The sequence below is a fragment of the Andrena cerasifolii genome, chromosome 1 (assembly GCF_050908995.1).
Source record: "Andrena cerasifolii isolate SP2316 chromosome 1, iyAndCera1_principal, whole genome shotgun sequence".
Classification (NCBI taxonomy): domain Eukaryota; kingdom Metazoa; phylum Arthropoda; class Insecta; order Hymenoptera; family Andrenidae; genus Andrena; species Andrena cerasifolii.
In genome coordinates, this window is record NC_135118.1 from 17,097,191 (window position 1) to 17,114,146 (window position 16,956).

Sequence of the window (16,956 nt, forward strand, 5' to 3'; positions counted from 1 at the left end):
ACATTAAGCACGATGGTCACTGTTACGTCAACGAAAGATCAGTGACGATATAAAGGCGGATTCGCACATACCAGTTCTGTGAAGTTTCAGTGCCGTCAGTGTTGGCGCGAGTAAAGGGGACGTTAGGCCAAACGAACGCAAGTCAAGCAACAACGATAATGTTAGACAAATTGACTCAGGTTGTCTTTATGCTTATGTGTTATATCGTTCAGAGGTGGCGCCAGGGATATTTAAATTTCAAGGAGTTTGACTCTTCTTGATTGAAATATTCATAGATCCTAACAGGAACAACAAAAATGTATTATCTTTAAAAGAAAACCAAAACGATATAATAACCACAAACATTAACTTTGGTATAAAAACTATAATCTACTAATCAGTCTTACATTCAACTGTACGTAGATGCCTACTTATTGAGATTTGTACTTGTAGCCTAGTGTGGCCTCTTGTCCACATTTTAGTATTTTAATAAATCTCGATAGAATCGTGTGGCAGATATTGAATTCTCTACCGACAGTTTTTATTTATCTTTATGCATCTTAAAGCACAGCAGAAACAATTTATACACTTGCGGTGGGGCATTTTTTACGGTAACAACGTGCCCCAAGTCACGGTAACAACTACCCCTAACTACACATGTAGCAATTTCAAAGACTATTCTGCTTATACATATATTCAAACGATAAACACTATTACACCATGTTCTTAAATGTCATTTGATCCCTAAAAACGAATCAATCTATAATATCGACGTTAAATAATTGAAATAGACCAAAAAATAATGATAGAAATTTTTTTACTTATCTGGTACGCGACTAATAGGTCCTTGCTTACAACCACACGATTCACTGTCGCGGGCGCTATTAAGGGGGTATACCCGTTTGAACCCTCGGAAAATGTATACATTTTGTGGATTTTTTTACAAGTCAACGGTTTGATGCAGATTTCCCGTTTTTTAACTATGTTTACATAGTATTATGAACTACTTATAAAAAAAGTTTCAGTTAAAAAACTATTGTTTTTCGGAAGTTACGGATACATGTCCGAAAGTCTCTCGATTTTAGACGGCTAAACGGTGGCCCTAAAAACTCGCGCTACGTTCAACCAATTCACTTCCAATTTTGCATGCAGAATCATAATAAGATTCCGCATCGTCCAACGAAGGCTTTTTTTATTTCGATTCCCCGTTTATTATTTATAAAGGAAAAAGGTGGATTATTCTCTTAGAAAAATTTAACTTTACCTTTGATCTCTCACCATTTCTTTATTTTTCAAAATTTTCAAAATCGCCTTCGTTGGACGATGTGGAATCTTATTATGATTCTGCATGCAAAATTTGAAGTAAATTGGTTGAACGTAGCGCGAGTTTTTAGGGCCACCGTTTAGCCGTCTAAAATCGAGAGACTTTCGGACATGTATCCGTAACTTCCGAAAAACAATAGTTTTTTAACTGAAACTTTTTTTATAAGTAGTTCATAATACTATGTAAACATAGTTAAAAAACGGGAAATCTGCATCAAACCGTTGACTTGTAAAAAAATCCACAAAATGTATACATTTTCCGAGGGTTCAAACGGGTATACCCCCTTAAAGTGGGCGACAGAGTGGCGTGATCAACTCACGCGGGAAAAATAATTTAAAGTACAACGCTCTTTTTATTTTGAAGACATAGTCGCCGGAACAACTTACCCCCGGACCTTTTTACCCCCGGTCTCCCCTGCATTCCTGTTCGATGCCGATTTCGACTGTAGTCCACGCATTAAAAATAATGCATTCTCTTGTACCGTGATAAACATGTATAATGCAGGAAGATTTGAAAATTAAAAACTTTTCTTATTCATGTAAAATGAATGACACTTTTCAAGAATCGTTCGAAAATTTAAGTACGCAGCGAGAGGGTTAATACTAATCAAAATAGTCGAAACAGAACGTTCCGCTTTGCGAAATGATAGTTTCGTATTCTCCTTGTGGCCATTAGGTACAACGGCAATGTCGTTCTGCCCAGTTATTGGTTAGACTTATTTCGAGCAGTCCCGAATTTGGTTTGCCCTCCACCAATTTGCATTGGCAAATTCATGCTTGAGGCTAACAAAGGCCTTTCGCCTAACCAAGCAGTATGTCCACGTACACACCGGCCGGAACACGTGTATACACACCCCCTGTATCTATAACATGTGGTATACACGACGAGCCCTCTGGCTCTAGCCACCTATCCACCTACTTGTCTCTCGATCTATCGACGGATCCGGAGTTGTCCCAATTCCGAACGATACACGCAGATCACAGGGAATCCAGATTCCTGCGCCCCGCGAAGCTTCGTTAGCTCAGACCGCGAGGTTTCATCCGTGGCCTAATTGCATCTGAAAGTAGGGTAAAGGTGAGTCTATTCGTGGCTTCGGTGGGATAGAATCGCCCTGATGTATGCGTTAGGTGTCCCGTTTGATGATAGATTTAGCAGTTGGTAGAACGATGAATAAGTGGAATAGTTTGGCGTATGATTGGTTCGTATGTACCTACAGAGCCTGGCAGAAGTAACGCAATCTATTACAGTTGCAGGGCAAGGGAGAAAACGAGGAATATACGTTTTCCGCGGACTTGTGATTTAGGTACAGCATATTTTGTCGCAACTGGGAACTATAGAACTTTCAAATCCGAAAGGGTTGTAAAGTTCAAATACCCCCGTAAGATAAGAAAAAAAGCCAGGAAATTCACTGGAACAAAATACGGAATGTCCCCAGTCTAAGCTTCAAGCTTCTGTCGTGAAGGTAAAACAAAAAATCATTTAAGAAGAGAATTATATAAGAGAATTAAATTCATCGAATTTACTTATTTACTGGTGGACTAAAGCATTGAAAGTTAATCTTTCTCGATAAAACTGTCTTGTGACGTTCCATGTTTTTCATCCTACCCTTCAGTTTACCTTTCAACAACGTGGGTCTAGATATGCGCGGATTTCTTTTCTTGAGAAACTTCGGGGGCGGCCGCGTGCTTATTTCGAATCACTCTACTCAGCCTGCCTTTATTGGGTTTATTCTCTATCGCGGCGAGTGAGAGGGCTGAGAAACAGCGAGTGTCATATATAAGCTATAAATTACGGACGTCACAGCAGCGGTTCAATATTCAATATTCATAATCATACACTCGGCAAAAAATAATATCGAGCATTATATTGATTTACTTTGATTAATTGGCCCACAATTCGAACATGCTCCGTATACTCTCCCAATTAGTGTTCCTGATTTCCCCATATCTTTTTGTTTCTCGAGAAATCAGAAATGAGATCATATTTCTTGAGAATTCTCGAGAAATTGAAGACAATATTGGAAAAATTATATTTTTCGAATAATGTTGATAATATCTATCAAAAACAAAAGAAAACTTCAACTAAACGATTATTCCTGTCTAATTTATACAAAACTTGTGTAAATGAAAAAATAGATATTAAATATAATTGGTAAATTTATTTATTTAATACAAAATTTGTACAAAGCGAAACATTACTTTTTGGTTTTAAAAATTATTTTTAAATAGCAGAATGCGTCTAATGTAGCGTCAGCGAATCTCTTCTTTTTTGTGGCAAAATTTGTTACTCTTATATTTTCACGTTTTACGTATATCTATCTTGGCTGTTCAAAGAAAAATGTTATACGGGATACAATAGTCTTATCTCCTCTTTTCTATATTTCTTCTTTAATAGGCCCAAGAAAATCATTAGGTACTTAACTCAGTGTACAATTTTTCTAAAATTTTAAATAAGAATTTAAGAGCACCTTCAGCAGTTAATAATATCGAATCTTCAGCACTGTGACTTTATAATGCTAATAACAAGATGTATTATAAATTATAGATGTGTTTATACGTTCGCGATTAACTAGTATATATTACTATATTCATTTACGAAAATAAATGAGATTTATAATATTATTCCTAGACTTAAGTTTCTCGAGAAATAAGAAATAAGCAATAATAAAATTTCCCAAGAAATCATTCTGGAGAAGGAACACTACTCCCAATACCTCGCACAATGTTATCTCTACCAAATGAACAACCCCCCACGTCGAATCATTAACATTTAAACGGATAACGCAATAATACGTATGTATTTGCACAAGACGAGGAGTAGGCGAGAGACACGATCAGAAGTAATAACTGCAGGGGCGCTAATTGGTGTTCGGTGGTACTCCCGTGGCTCCTCTATCTGTCCGGCACGATGAGCACGATAATGACGGTAATGGCGATCTATGACGGCTGGAGATATCAAGATACGCCTACTCAATAAACCCGTGCCAATCAGTCTAATCGTTACTTCCAGCGAGGGGGGGAAAGTTGCAGCATCGTCTGTGAAATTTACCCTTGTCCCAATAAAGATCGCCTACTTGGTGCATCGTAACGGGATTACCCACTTTTGCCCTTCCTTCGGCTGGACAGTTTCGAGTAACAGGATCAGTGGCAGGAATTAAACCGCCGCGCCGTGTTTACTCATTCATACATTGAGACTAAAGCGACCCGTAGATGGCCGAGCACAGTTGTCCATCATCCTTGACAAACCATGACTGACTGTTGCCCGAACACTTGGGGCGCCAAGTGGGCGAACTGCACACCCGCAGCGTGTGCCTAAACTCTACATGTAATAGGGCTGATAGTGTCCGCGCGTTGCAACAACGGTGGTCGAGTTAATTGCAATAATTTTAGCGTTAACAAGCGACGATGAATCTTCAGCCAACTGTTCCAGCGGCCCAAGCTTTTGGAAACCGCACAGGGACAGTTGAGTCGGCAATGGGTGGCTATAAAACAGCGGGCGGATGATTCCATCGTTCTCTGAATACATTTGCAATGATTCCACCTTATGAGTGTTAGCATGTGACAGAATTTAATGCCACGGGGAACAGAGATTCCGTCGCCCGGAGTAATAAAAGGAGAGACCCACGACCTGGTTCACGCGAATGGATGAGGAAGCGTTGGTCGTCATTCTTTCTGCGCGACAGACACGTGGCCTCCGCCACGGCATCTCATTATTATTCTCTGCGCATAGGCACAGCCGTCGACTGTTCGATGAGATATAAAAGAATCTGGCAGATCTTTAAGAATGACGCGAGCGGGAATACCAACGGTATTAACAGTAATTGCACCAGTTAGTGGCGCCCAGCGGACATTTCTTAGATTCGCGTGACTTCGTCGTAGAGTTTGATTTTTATCCAAGATGTATCCGCATTGGACGCGATGGGAATACTATTTAGCCAGAACTACAGTCTACGTTAAATAGTAAATCGTTGCCGCCACGAGTGTTTCAATTTTACGTATGAACCTTTCTCAGAGAATTCGTATATCAACTAAAGTATATTATTGTTTGCACTAAATTTCTACGGTTTTTAACGCTTAAGAATACAATTATTTGCCCTTATGCCAATCGCATTATTGTGACAAACGTAACGTATTCTTGTTGCACGCGGAACAAGTAGTTTTCCATTACTTTTGCATTTTCTAGAATCCAAATTGATACTCGACACGTGTTGTGATAATGCATACGCTACAGATGTTCCGCCAGCAGGGAATGCATAGTCGTAAAGGAAGCTTCTTGGGAGAAGTATCGAACAACTTTTGGGGTGGCTGACACTGGAGATGCTCCATTTCTTGGCTCGGTTTTCTACATCGGTGAGCCTCGTTAAACTCCCATTGGGCCTGCTCCAACTTCCTGCATGGCGTAAAAGTGACGATCCGCGTGCGGACGAACTCGCGTACTTATGCGCGCGTACTCGCGTCTCCCGGTTTTTAAGTTACGCCTAAGATCCTGTAAGGCATTTAACTCTGCTCATATCTCAACAAGCATAGTGCTTCTTTTTTATTTATTATACAAGTTAACCAGTTTTTGCGGCTGCTTCCTTGGTTCGTCCACGTGATTGAAATAACTATACTGCAGGCAACTGGTGGTCAATACAGATTACAGAACCGATTAGGTTACAGAACCTAAAGTATCTTTAATTATTAAAGTGCGCAGCGGTAGAACTGTCCAAAAACACTTTATCCTCGGAATATAATTTGTACTTAAGATTACAAAGTATTCCCAAATGGTTGGGTTAAATTTTAGTAGCGTGCTCTACTGCGCATATTAATGTTAAGTAATATTAAAACTGCGGATAGGTATATAAAATTTATTTACATGCGGTAAATACCTACTGCACATCAGTGGCGCACTCAGAATTTAATCTCGGTGGAGCCGAGTGGAACGGATAAAAATATTTTTAATGCAAATGCAGTGGAATTCACCAGGCGATTATAAAAATTTATTTAAAGAATATAATCCAGTTTTCTTTTCTTTTTATAAAGCTCTCGAATTACTTCAGTCGTGGTGACATCAATCTCCTTTTTCCTTTTTCTTTTGGGGGTGGCAGCCCGCCCCTTCCACTCTGTAGCGCCACTGCTACATATTTTTATTTATACATTTAATCGCTTCTGGACCTACAATGCGTTACATGGAAACGGAGAAATTTCTGTCACTTTAGGGTCTTTTCACATGCAGCAGTCATTTTGGCTCACGAGTGGTACAGTATTGTCTCGTTAGCGGCTCGCTGGTCGGGACCGGCGTTGAGCCCGTATCGTGAACGGAGCCCTAATTCCGAGTGTTCGTTTCTCGCTTCTTTCTGGCTGAAGGGGGGAATGAGATGGAACACTGCGTGTGCGGCGAGCGTGCGCGATGGTCGCAAGCGCTTAAGGTACGTGTCCACTTGAGAGTAAAACTCACGCGAGAAGCTCTCGAGAGTATTTCTTGCAAGTGAACACTACTTCCCTGAGTGACTGTTGGAGAGCGACGTTCAAGTCTCAGACAGCAGACGCGTTGCAATTTGCTCTCGAGTGGATTTGCTGCGAGTGCTGTCGCGAGAGTACGTCTTCTGGGTTATGTAGCAGGCTCGCGTCGCGGCAGACACGGCGTTGCCAGATAAGTGTCTCGAGGCATGGCGTTGCCAGAGAAGTGTCGTTAGGCAGTCAGCCGGGAGAACTGCGCGGCCGAGGCAGTCTGCGTCGAGCCAAGTCGCGAGACACACTTTATGCTCGCCATTTATGGTAACCTACTGAAAATATATAACTATTTCATTCCATCCACTCAGCAATTTCTCTTTCTACGTTGCTTCTTTCCCTTTTTTAAAATATTATAAGAAATAATCAAAGCACTAAGTTTTTGCACATCCACAACCACGGCCTCACTTCGTTCGTAGCTTAAAAGAAACCGACAGAAACTGCAGAGAGTAGGCGCGACCAATTTCCAGTGGACACGGTTCTGAGTGTTCTATCGGATAGTAAGCTCTTGGCGAGTTTTCTATCGCCTACCTGAGAGTAAAAATTTTCGAAATTGCTCTCAAGTGGACACACAATTTGAGAGTAACTTGCGCGAGTTCTCTCAAGTGGACAGGTACCTTTACCGTGATCAGGTCTGCGTCAAGATTTTGCGAAGCGGTTTTCGTGCTCATGGTAAGCGCTTGCGACCATCGCGCACGCAAAGAACGGAGTGTCCGCGGATTTTCTAACTTGTTACTTTCTTTTAAATCAACGCTGTCTGTACGAACCTGAAATATTCAAAGTTTTAATATTCTAGTATTCCGGTACGGACCGAGTGTCTCATATGAAAATGTCTCTAGATGCATGAAAACTGTAAAATATATAATTAGTTATGAACAGGGTAAATCCGGGGCTGTCGGTATACCTAACTTAAAATGGCTATTAAAACTAACACTGATATTATTTATTTTATCAGAATATACCTATGTTCAGAATTTGATGCTGCTTCAGAAAAACTGGTCGATATATGCTTTAAGAGAACATTCGCTGAAAATCGAGTTGAAACCTGAAGCCATGACATCCGACCATTTCTTTCGAGGTGGGGACCATTTCTCCTGAGATGGTCCACATAATTAAGCATTCAACCGTTTAGCTTCTACACTGCATTCCACTTTAGAGCGGACTCGTTCCGCGCAGGTATGTACTGCTGATTGGTAGGAAACCAGCAGGGAGAGTGCTACGACCAATCACAAAAGTACTACGACCAATCGCGTGTGTCAGATCCGTGGGAGCTGCGCAGATCGGTCGCAAATCGGTAGGGGCGTAGGTCCGCTCTTATATGGAATGGAGTGTAGAGAAGCAAATGGCCTGCACTTTAACGCGATTTTACTTATATGCATAGACTCCGAAATATAGCAACTGTACCAACTCCCCTGCCGTACCGACACCTCCCCATTTACCCCAATCTTTAATACTTGAAGCTATAATTATATCAGACATAGTACTAACGTACTAAGTAAATAATATTACGACTATAATATATAGAACTAGCTTGACTACTCGAAATTTAGATTCTGATTTTATAAAAGAATTTTTTTTTAGTTTTTTTTGTGAAAATGCTCACATTCATCTGGATTAATCAGGCATAATGAGCTGAGGCACCTCTCGTGATCCCAGAGTTTATCGTTCGAAAGTTTTTAGTAGACAGACAAACGCGCAAACCTATCGAAGCTTTCTGCTTTATTATATTAAGATTATTTCAGCGACAGTACACACAGTAAGTTCTCACTACTCTGCTCACTATTACCCCCGATGGGCAAGTTAGCAAGTGGCTTGCCGAAAGATCCTCACCTGCAAGAGAAAACCACGTTGTCGCATCGAATTTCCCCCGCCAGCTTCGCTTCCACGTCAGCCAGTTGGGCGAGCATCTTCGTGAGAAAAAATTACCACCCCGGCGCCCCTGTCTCGCTACGCGTGGGAATATCAAGTGCGCCTGTAGACTTCGTGGGTATACTTGAAATACGATAGCCGGGGACGTTACTCATTGGTCGTCGCGTAAATTAGTATCGACGCGTGAGGATAATTTCCCAGGGGCGTTAACCTGTGCCTTACAACCTGGCAATACATCGAGAAATCCTGACGACGAGCAATCCCATTGCTTCCGCCGGGTACGATAATTTACATTCACCACGTGATGTCTTTTGTCTGGGATTAGAGGGGCGCGTAACCATTGAGCCTTGCTGTTACTCGAGGGTCTCGATTCTGCTCGCTCGAATTTCGAATCCTTCAAGACCGAGGTAGGGGAGACCGGGGTAAAGTGGGCCCGAGGAAGTTTGAAGTCGATTAAAATTTTTCCCGTTCAATAAAAATGCGTGGAAATAGGTTTATAATATAATTTGAACATTACTGTTGATAAATGACGAACAGCGGTACTTAAAATAATTTTAGAGTATATTAAAATTTAACTTGAAGGAAATGATGCAAGTGGTATCACTTTAAAATGAACTCCTATCCGGGGTAAAGTGAGATGCAACCAAATAAGAACTTTAATTAAGGATACAGGTAAATATTAACCCCTTCCGCTGGAATAACACGTTCAGCACGGCAGCTTCTGGCTTTTTTGCACCGTGGTTGTCAAGAACTGTGACAGATTTTTCATTTTTTGGGGGTTAGTTTCTGTTCCACCGCGCCGCGCGGTTTTCTAGCCAGCTGACAGGTTAGGATGTTGCGCACATCACTTGCGCCTCGGTTCTCAGCAGCCATTTGCAGCTCAGTTTACCCCCGTCAGTTTGCCCCGAATACCGTCAAGGACCCAGTTCCTGATCACTTAAGAGTAACTACAGCGGGTTTTTAAACGTGTAAAGGGAAAACTTAACCGAATTTAAAAGATTTTTTGTTATTTCGGCAAATCTATGTTTTATCTTTAATTTGGCATTTAAAAAAAGTGCACACGTGGTAATAATTATTTTATAATTTAACTTTGAAAGTGAAAAATGCAAAGGGAGCAGTTTCTGATCACTTTCGCGCGTTTTACTATGGGCTATCAAATTTTGCGTATAAATTTCAAAATACTTCATAATTATTTAGTAATTTTTTATGTGATCTCTGATTAGTGTTCTTTGGTTTAGGGAAATTATTCAGTATTTTGTTAGGTACATGAAGTTTATTATACGTACACAACATTGTTTTTTTTACATCACTTAGAAACGTGGAAAAATTATTTAAGTAATGGATCGAATAAAAGTTACTTTAATTTGAGATTATTCCGCGAATAAAGTTAATGTTTTTATTCGACATATAGCGAATAATTTTTATAACTTTTACTCGTTGTTCGAAATTTGTATTTAAATAAAAGTTTCGTCCATCTCCGCGCGTAATGTCTGTGTAAGCTTCGACAGTTTAAATTGATTCTTCCATTTTAAGAAATTAAACTTATCGAAACAGATTTTATTTGACCCAATTTTTCTAACAATGACTGCCAAGTCGCTGGATGAATGACGCGTTTCAGTAAATTAGTTAGATTTCGTTAGAAGCACGGGCGAGTAAGATCTCTCGGAAGGGAATCTACAGCGTCCTCGATTTTCGTAGCTCTTATTGCTCAACTTGTAAAATTACTCTGCGTCAATAATTGTCCTCTCCCGTCCTGGATTTCGATCAAGAATGCTGGAACGTCTCTTTCCATCGGAATCCTCCATCCCCGCATTCCGACGTTCCGGAAATTATTTTATCCTTCTTGCGTCTCTCCATTCCGCCGACGACGTCTATACAACTTTGTCTCTCCACTTCTGATCGTTACTCTCCCACGTATTTCTGTCGCGTAAAATTTCCACACCCTTCACGGACGATTATTTGTTCCTATATGAACTTAGTCACCCCTGAGAAATATTTTCCACGTAAAATTCGAATTTTCATCGAGATGCAGCTTATAAAGCTTCAGTCGCACGCTTATACCAATCGGAATTTAAATTTAAATTTCATAATTATTAAGTATCTCATTTTTTTTTTAAATACAATTGACGCTTGAACAACGCGGAGTCAAGGAAACTCGTGCATAATTTTTTACTCCAAAAACATAATTACAATAGCTTGCTGTTTGCCGGAAGTCTTATTTTGCAGGTAGGGGTTGTCGGTTTTAAAAACCGTTTTTTTTTTTAATTTATAAACCTGAAAATTCGAAAACCGGTTTTTAAATTTATAAAACCGGTTTTATATACTAGAATTGATATACAGAAAGAAATTAATTAGTTAATTAAACACTGTAGGTAACAGTTTACTGGAAAACTAATCTTCATGAGTTCATATTTTGAGAAAAAAATACCAAATGGAATAAAGATTTGTAATTTGGTACCACCTTTTAAAAGATTTATATTTTGTATGGATTTTAGTTATTTTAGTTTTTTTTCATTTGGTTTTGAATGTAGTCGATTTTATTGTGTTTTATTTTTTTAGATTCATAAATATTAAATTAACTAAAAAATTGTACGTATTTGTACGGATTTTAGCTATTTTAATTTTTCTTTTATTTATTTGGTTTTCTATAGATAGAGTATACTTTATTTTGTTATATTTTTGTAATTCCACAATATTAAGGAAGCTGAAATTTTTAGAAATAAGTACAAATATTGATTTACTGTTTCAATTACAACTTTGTTTGTCAAAATTCGAAAACCGGTTTTTCGGAATGGTGGAATTCGAAAACCGTTTTTTTTTCAAAAGTCGGTATTTATATAAACCCTATTTGCAGGCTACATGTGTTATTACTGTATTCTTGCAATAAAACACGGTAGAGAAAAGATGTTACGTGTTAAAAGCTGTCGCAGAGATTGAGAGATCCTATTCCGTCTTTTTTTCGAAAGACCACACCGCTGGATTTTCACCAACCTCGAGTAAATTAGAGAAAGTTGTTTATAAAATTATTGTTTTGACTTAACATTAAAAACAGAACACTAATTGAAAAATATATGTTTTCACAGAATAAGTAGTAGTTACTGAGTTGGTAAGTTTTTATTTCTATTTTTGGCGAATTTTTCAAATCTGTAATTAGTAACTTTTTCAAAACAGTACTGCACGCAGGTTCAAACTGTGCAACAAATCGCTCAATTTGTTATTATTATAATGGATTTGCATTAAACGTGCACCAAACGATGTAGAATTTTTTTTTACGTATATTACACGTCATAACTCGAAAACTGTAAAAACTGAAGTTGCACCCTTCTTGCTGCAAGGTCCTCGCGTTATGGCTTATTGATGTCACGCGCCCTCTCGCTGTTTCTCAGCCCTCTCAGTCTCCGCGATGAGGAATACTGACAAGCCGAATAGACTGATTCGAAATAAGCACCCGGCCGGCCTCAGAATTTTTCGAGAAGAAAAATCCTCGTATAACTGGACCCGCGTTTTTCAAGCGTCAGCTGTACTGCCGTTTCCAAAATATCTACAGTTCCAAGCCTGTGGAACAACGTGATACCGACACGATGGCTGTGCTGCAAATGATGCACAACGAGCAAGCCAGGTATCGTGGAGACAGTTCTGTAATGAATGGGTTGGACGCGGCATAGAAACTTCGTGGCTAGCTCGTTTGTCTAACTTAACGCTGCTTTAGTTCCTTGGGTAGAAGGGCAGGAGTTGGAAGAGACTAAAGAATCATGTTTACTTGCCTTGCATAAAAATATGCACTAAAAACTTATAACCTTTATTTTTTATTCTCAGATTACAATAAAACAATCGCATTATTTCACATTGCCTAGGGTAATTTTGAAAAAGTATTTCTGCTACAGGGAAAACTCATGAAAATTCTTCTGATTTAATCTGCGTTGCGCGGATTACTTAAAAAAGCACCTGTTTATTTTTAATGAACGCAATATCTACTCTTCTTTTACTGCAGAAGTGCATCCTCATGAAACACTGTCTTTCCCAATAATCGAATCGTCTCACGCAACGCTCCCATAGAATCGATTTTAATGCTTTTCCGAGGCAGTAATGTCAATACGTCCTATTATCTCCGCGTTTCAAATCCAAGGATTTACGTCACTCCCAATAGCTCTGTCTCTTCGGCGCGGATGCAGTTTCATTCAGCGTAACGCGTTAAAATGCGGGGTGGATCCAGCGCAGACGAATGTGCTGGAAACGAGCATGTAACGCTTGTAATTTAATGCATGACGATAGATCGGATGTGTCGGGATTGTATGCGCTCCCACATGTACAGTCGGTGGGCCGTATATAGGGAAGTATTTGGGGCGCAGTAAAGTGCTATGTAAATCGACACATTTGAAAGTCCAATCTGCCAAATCTGTTTTTCGCCAGTCATTACAAGGCCTTACGGACCCAAAGTGATCATCCATCTTGGTTACGGCCACAATCCTATTTCAGGGAGTAATTATGTCCATGTGGCATCAGAAATAGCAAACGATTCAAAATGATGAAGTAGTTGCAATTTCTTATTAAAATTACGTTTTATAGTAATGCAATTCCTGATATATTTTATTATTTTTATTGTAATACATATACCTATGCTCCCTTTTATTTTTTCAAGTGTGTATATAACATACATAGAGACGTATATTATTATATTATATTATAGTATAGTATATTATATTATATTATACTATATTATATTATACTATATTATACTATACTATACTATACTATACTATACTATACTATACTATACTATACTATACTATACTATACTATACTATACTATACTATACTATACTATACTATACTATACTATACTATATTATACTATATTATATTATATTATATTATATTATATTATATTATATTATAATATATTATATTATATTACTCTGGTAGAAATAGATATTTTTAATTCACATAGTTCTAGTGTAAAAGCCCATTGGAACTTCCTGTTTTCCAAATTATTATAAATTTTTTTCTAAAATTTTCAATACTATACTATATTATACTATACTATATTATACTATAATATATTATACTATATTATATTATACTATATTATACTATATTATACTATATTATATTATATTATACTATATTATATTATATTATATTATATTATATTATATTATATTATATTATATTATATTATATTATATTATATTATATTATAATATAATATATTATATTATAATATATTATATTATATTACTCTGGTAGAAATAGATATTTTTAATTTACATAGTTCTAGTGTGAAGGCCCATTGGAACTTCCTGTTTTCCAAATTATTATAAATTTTTTTCTAAAATTGTCAATACCTTATACCTCCCATGACTAATACCTTCTACGACAATAGAAGCCGCTTACCACGCACAGAAATTTCCATTTATTTTAATTCGGCTTCCCCGCGCTAGCGTCACCGTTTACAGAACAAAAGGGACAATTTCAGGGTCGGAAGAAAGCAGACACTTAAAAAAAAAATCTACTTGAGACGCTGCAAAGTGGTCGCAAAGACCAAGGGGTAGCCAGTAAATGGTTGTGGGAAGAGAATTGGCCTTCGATTTGCCCGCAAAGCCACCCCCTAGCGCAACGTCCAAAAACTATGCGAAATTCGAAGCGAGGCCATTGAATTTGGACAATCAAGAGCGTTACCTCTGGTCGGTGCTCGCTGCGTTTACGATTTACATTTACTCGACCAACTGTACTCGCAATTTGTAAGGCGGTCAGCAAGCTCCGTGCAAGCCGTCGCGGCGCGTTCAATGTCTCTGCTCCCTGGTCGAGAGACTAAATAGTTTGTTCGCTGGTCCATTACCTACCTCTTTCCTCAAGGAACGTGCCACTGGTTCCTTTTTCTAGTCCTCAGTCATTTACTTCCCTCGGTTTTCTTTGCCGCCGGTAGCAGGCTGTTCTAATTCCGACACTAGCTTCTCCATTCCCATTATTACCCTTCTCTGCCTTCTAAGACCGTTCGCAACTGGACTAATGCCTGGAACCCCTGGCATGGTAAGCTCGTTCGCGTGTCTACTACATTCTACGACCCACAACCGACACCATTCTTTACTCACCACTCTTTTTATATGTGGCGAAATGTTCGTCGGATGAATGAAGATAAAACATTTTCAGAGGCCACTGTTAGATGCACCTGTATCATCGTAGTACAGGGTAGCGCTATGTCCATTACGTTCGTTCTCTCCTGCACAGTTTTATTCTTCTTCTTTGCTTTGTTATCTTCGGTGGAAGGGCTCGTTAATTATGGGCCTAATTGTTGCCAATTTAATTGGCTGGCCGCACCTACTCCGTCTCCCTATTTCTGGCCGTGCTTAATTAAGATGTAAAAAATTGACCTAAATGTACATAATTGAAGACTCCCTGTAGAAAACACTAAGTGCCAATATTAAAAGGAATCAATTTTTATCGGAAAATGTTCTACGTGCCAATGGTAATACTACAATATAGGATTTGATTTTTGGCACTTACAGCGTTTTCTACGAGGACTCTTCAATTCACAGTGAAAGAATTAATAATGAGGAAATCTGCATAAAGCGTACGTTTAGAAAGAAAATTGATTTACTTGTGCTTTTGCTTTTAGGTGTGGGTATATTTCGCGTATCTGGAAGGGATGAAAATTTGAAATCGATTTTTTTTATGAAATTTTGAATGGTTAATGCAAATTTATTGGCATCCGTGAAAATTCAGGCAAATAGAACTAGAACTTCCTGTAGTTTCTTAATACGATAGTTTAGCGTGTAGTTAGCAGTATTTTTAATAAAAATTAAAGGTTCTTTATATTCTCTATATACGCTATATAAGATAAATAATACTGTATTCGACCACGGTCCCCATTTCCTTGAGATTGTTTCTCATTTCCTTTGATTTAAGTAGCGCAGTAGAATTGCTCAATAATATGTCAGACGAGCGCGTAGCATATTTGTTAAAACAGGCCCAAAATATTATATGGAGTAAGCAATATGCTTTTGGGTACATTTTTAAATAAAAGTACGAAAAGCATGTGAATTATGCAAAGTATAGAAAATACAAAGTGTATATTAGGTATATTTATTTGACAATTCTTTCGTTGCTAATATTGTAGGTGTATGTATAGCAATTGACAATCAGACAATGATTATTGACACAGTGAGATTTTGTTATTTAACGTTGATTGCCAGGGCTATTTGTATGGTCTTGCCATGCCATAATTTGTGCACCACATATGACACTCTGTACATCTAATCTCTGAGGCCATGTTCAACAGAATTAGTGTACACTGAAATTATCACACTCATTACTGTAAAGTATGATTAAATAATGCACGAGAGTTAGTCTGTTAAGTAAACATTACTACTTGACCACATATTTTATCGTGGTCTCAGGGCTTAAAAACTATATATGCGAATAGTTTTCCTATAGTATAGTAACACTCATGCACAACACTACTGTGTACACAAAATTGGCATTCATAGCCGCGAATATCAAGGGCGTCCGTAAATTTTTTTCAGTGGGGAGGTAAAGAGAAATAATAGTAATGAAAAAACGAGTAGGCCTCCTGTTTTTTTAAAATCCATTCTGTGGTGCCAATTTAATTAAAAATTTAAGACTGAAATTTAGTATAAACTTAATAAAGATCAGTTTTCAAAAATATGCGTTTTTTCTCAAAATCCAAGGGGGGCAATTGCCCCTTTTGGCCCCCTCCCCCTCTCCTCCGGACGCCCATGGTCAACATATTAATAATAATACATTTACGGACGAAATATACTTCATAACTTTATTACACGTTTCCTTATAAACACCATAACCTAATTGAAAAAAATATATATTAACCTGTTGTATTTTCTTTTTGTTTCAGGTAAGTTTCCTTATTTACTGGGCATGGAATTATATCTTTACTTTCGTGCAAAATGATTTGGTGAGTGCAGCAGATCGTCCATAACACTATGCGTTTAATTGCGCGTGAGATTACTTTAGTATATTTCGTTACGTACCACCTTCGAAATATGCATGCAATTCTTTGGCTGGTAGCGTTCGGAGTTTTAAAGAGGGTTAATCAGTGCCAAGAATTTCATTTGAATTGTTTGTCCTGTACCTACATCAGAACATGACACAGATCGAAATTCCATGCAAGTCTTTCGTTCCTTCCATTTCCCTCGCGTATTCGTTTAGGGTAGTTTGCGCTTACTTCGTAACGATGTCGAGTGTCTATTTAGTCCCCTTAAAAAATGAAAATAGTTATTTGTACATGGCATTATTACAATGTTAAAATATTATTTGAGT

General features: G+C 38.2%; 1 protein-coding gene across 5 annotated transcripts in view; it reads left to right on the forward strand.

Moving 5' to 3' along the window:
* The window catches only part of Tsp26a (Tetraspanin 26A), a 76,145-nt gene that overhangs the window by 18,028 nt on the left and 41,161 nt on the right, over positions 1-16,956 (forward strand). For 3 of the 5 annotated variants that reach the window (XM_076810057.1, XM_076810065.1, XM_076810047.1), the window contains exon 2: positions 16,532-16,591. The exons of the other annotated variants lie outside the window; for them this stretch is intronic. In XM_076810057.1, coding sequence (XP_076666172.1) covers positions 16,532-16,591 — 60 coding nt within the window. The remainder of the gene's footprint in view (positions 1-16,531; positions 16,592-16,956) is intronic. 5 annotated transcript variants of the gene reach the window in all.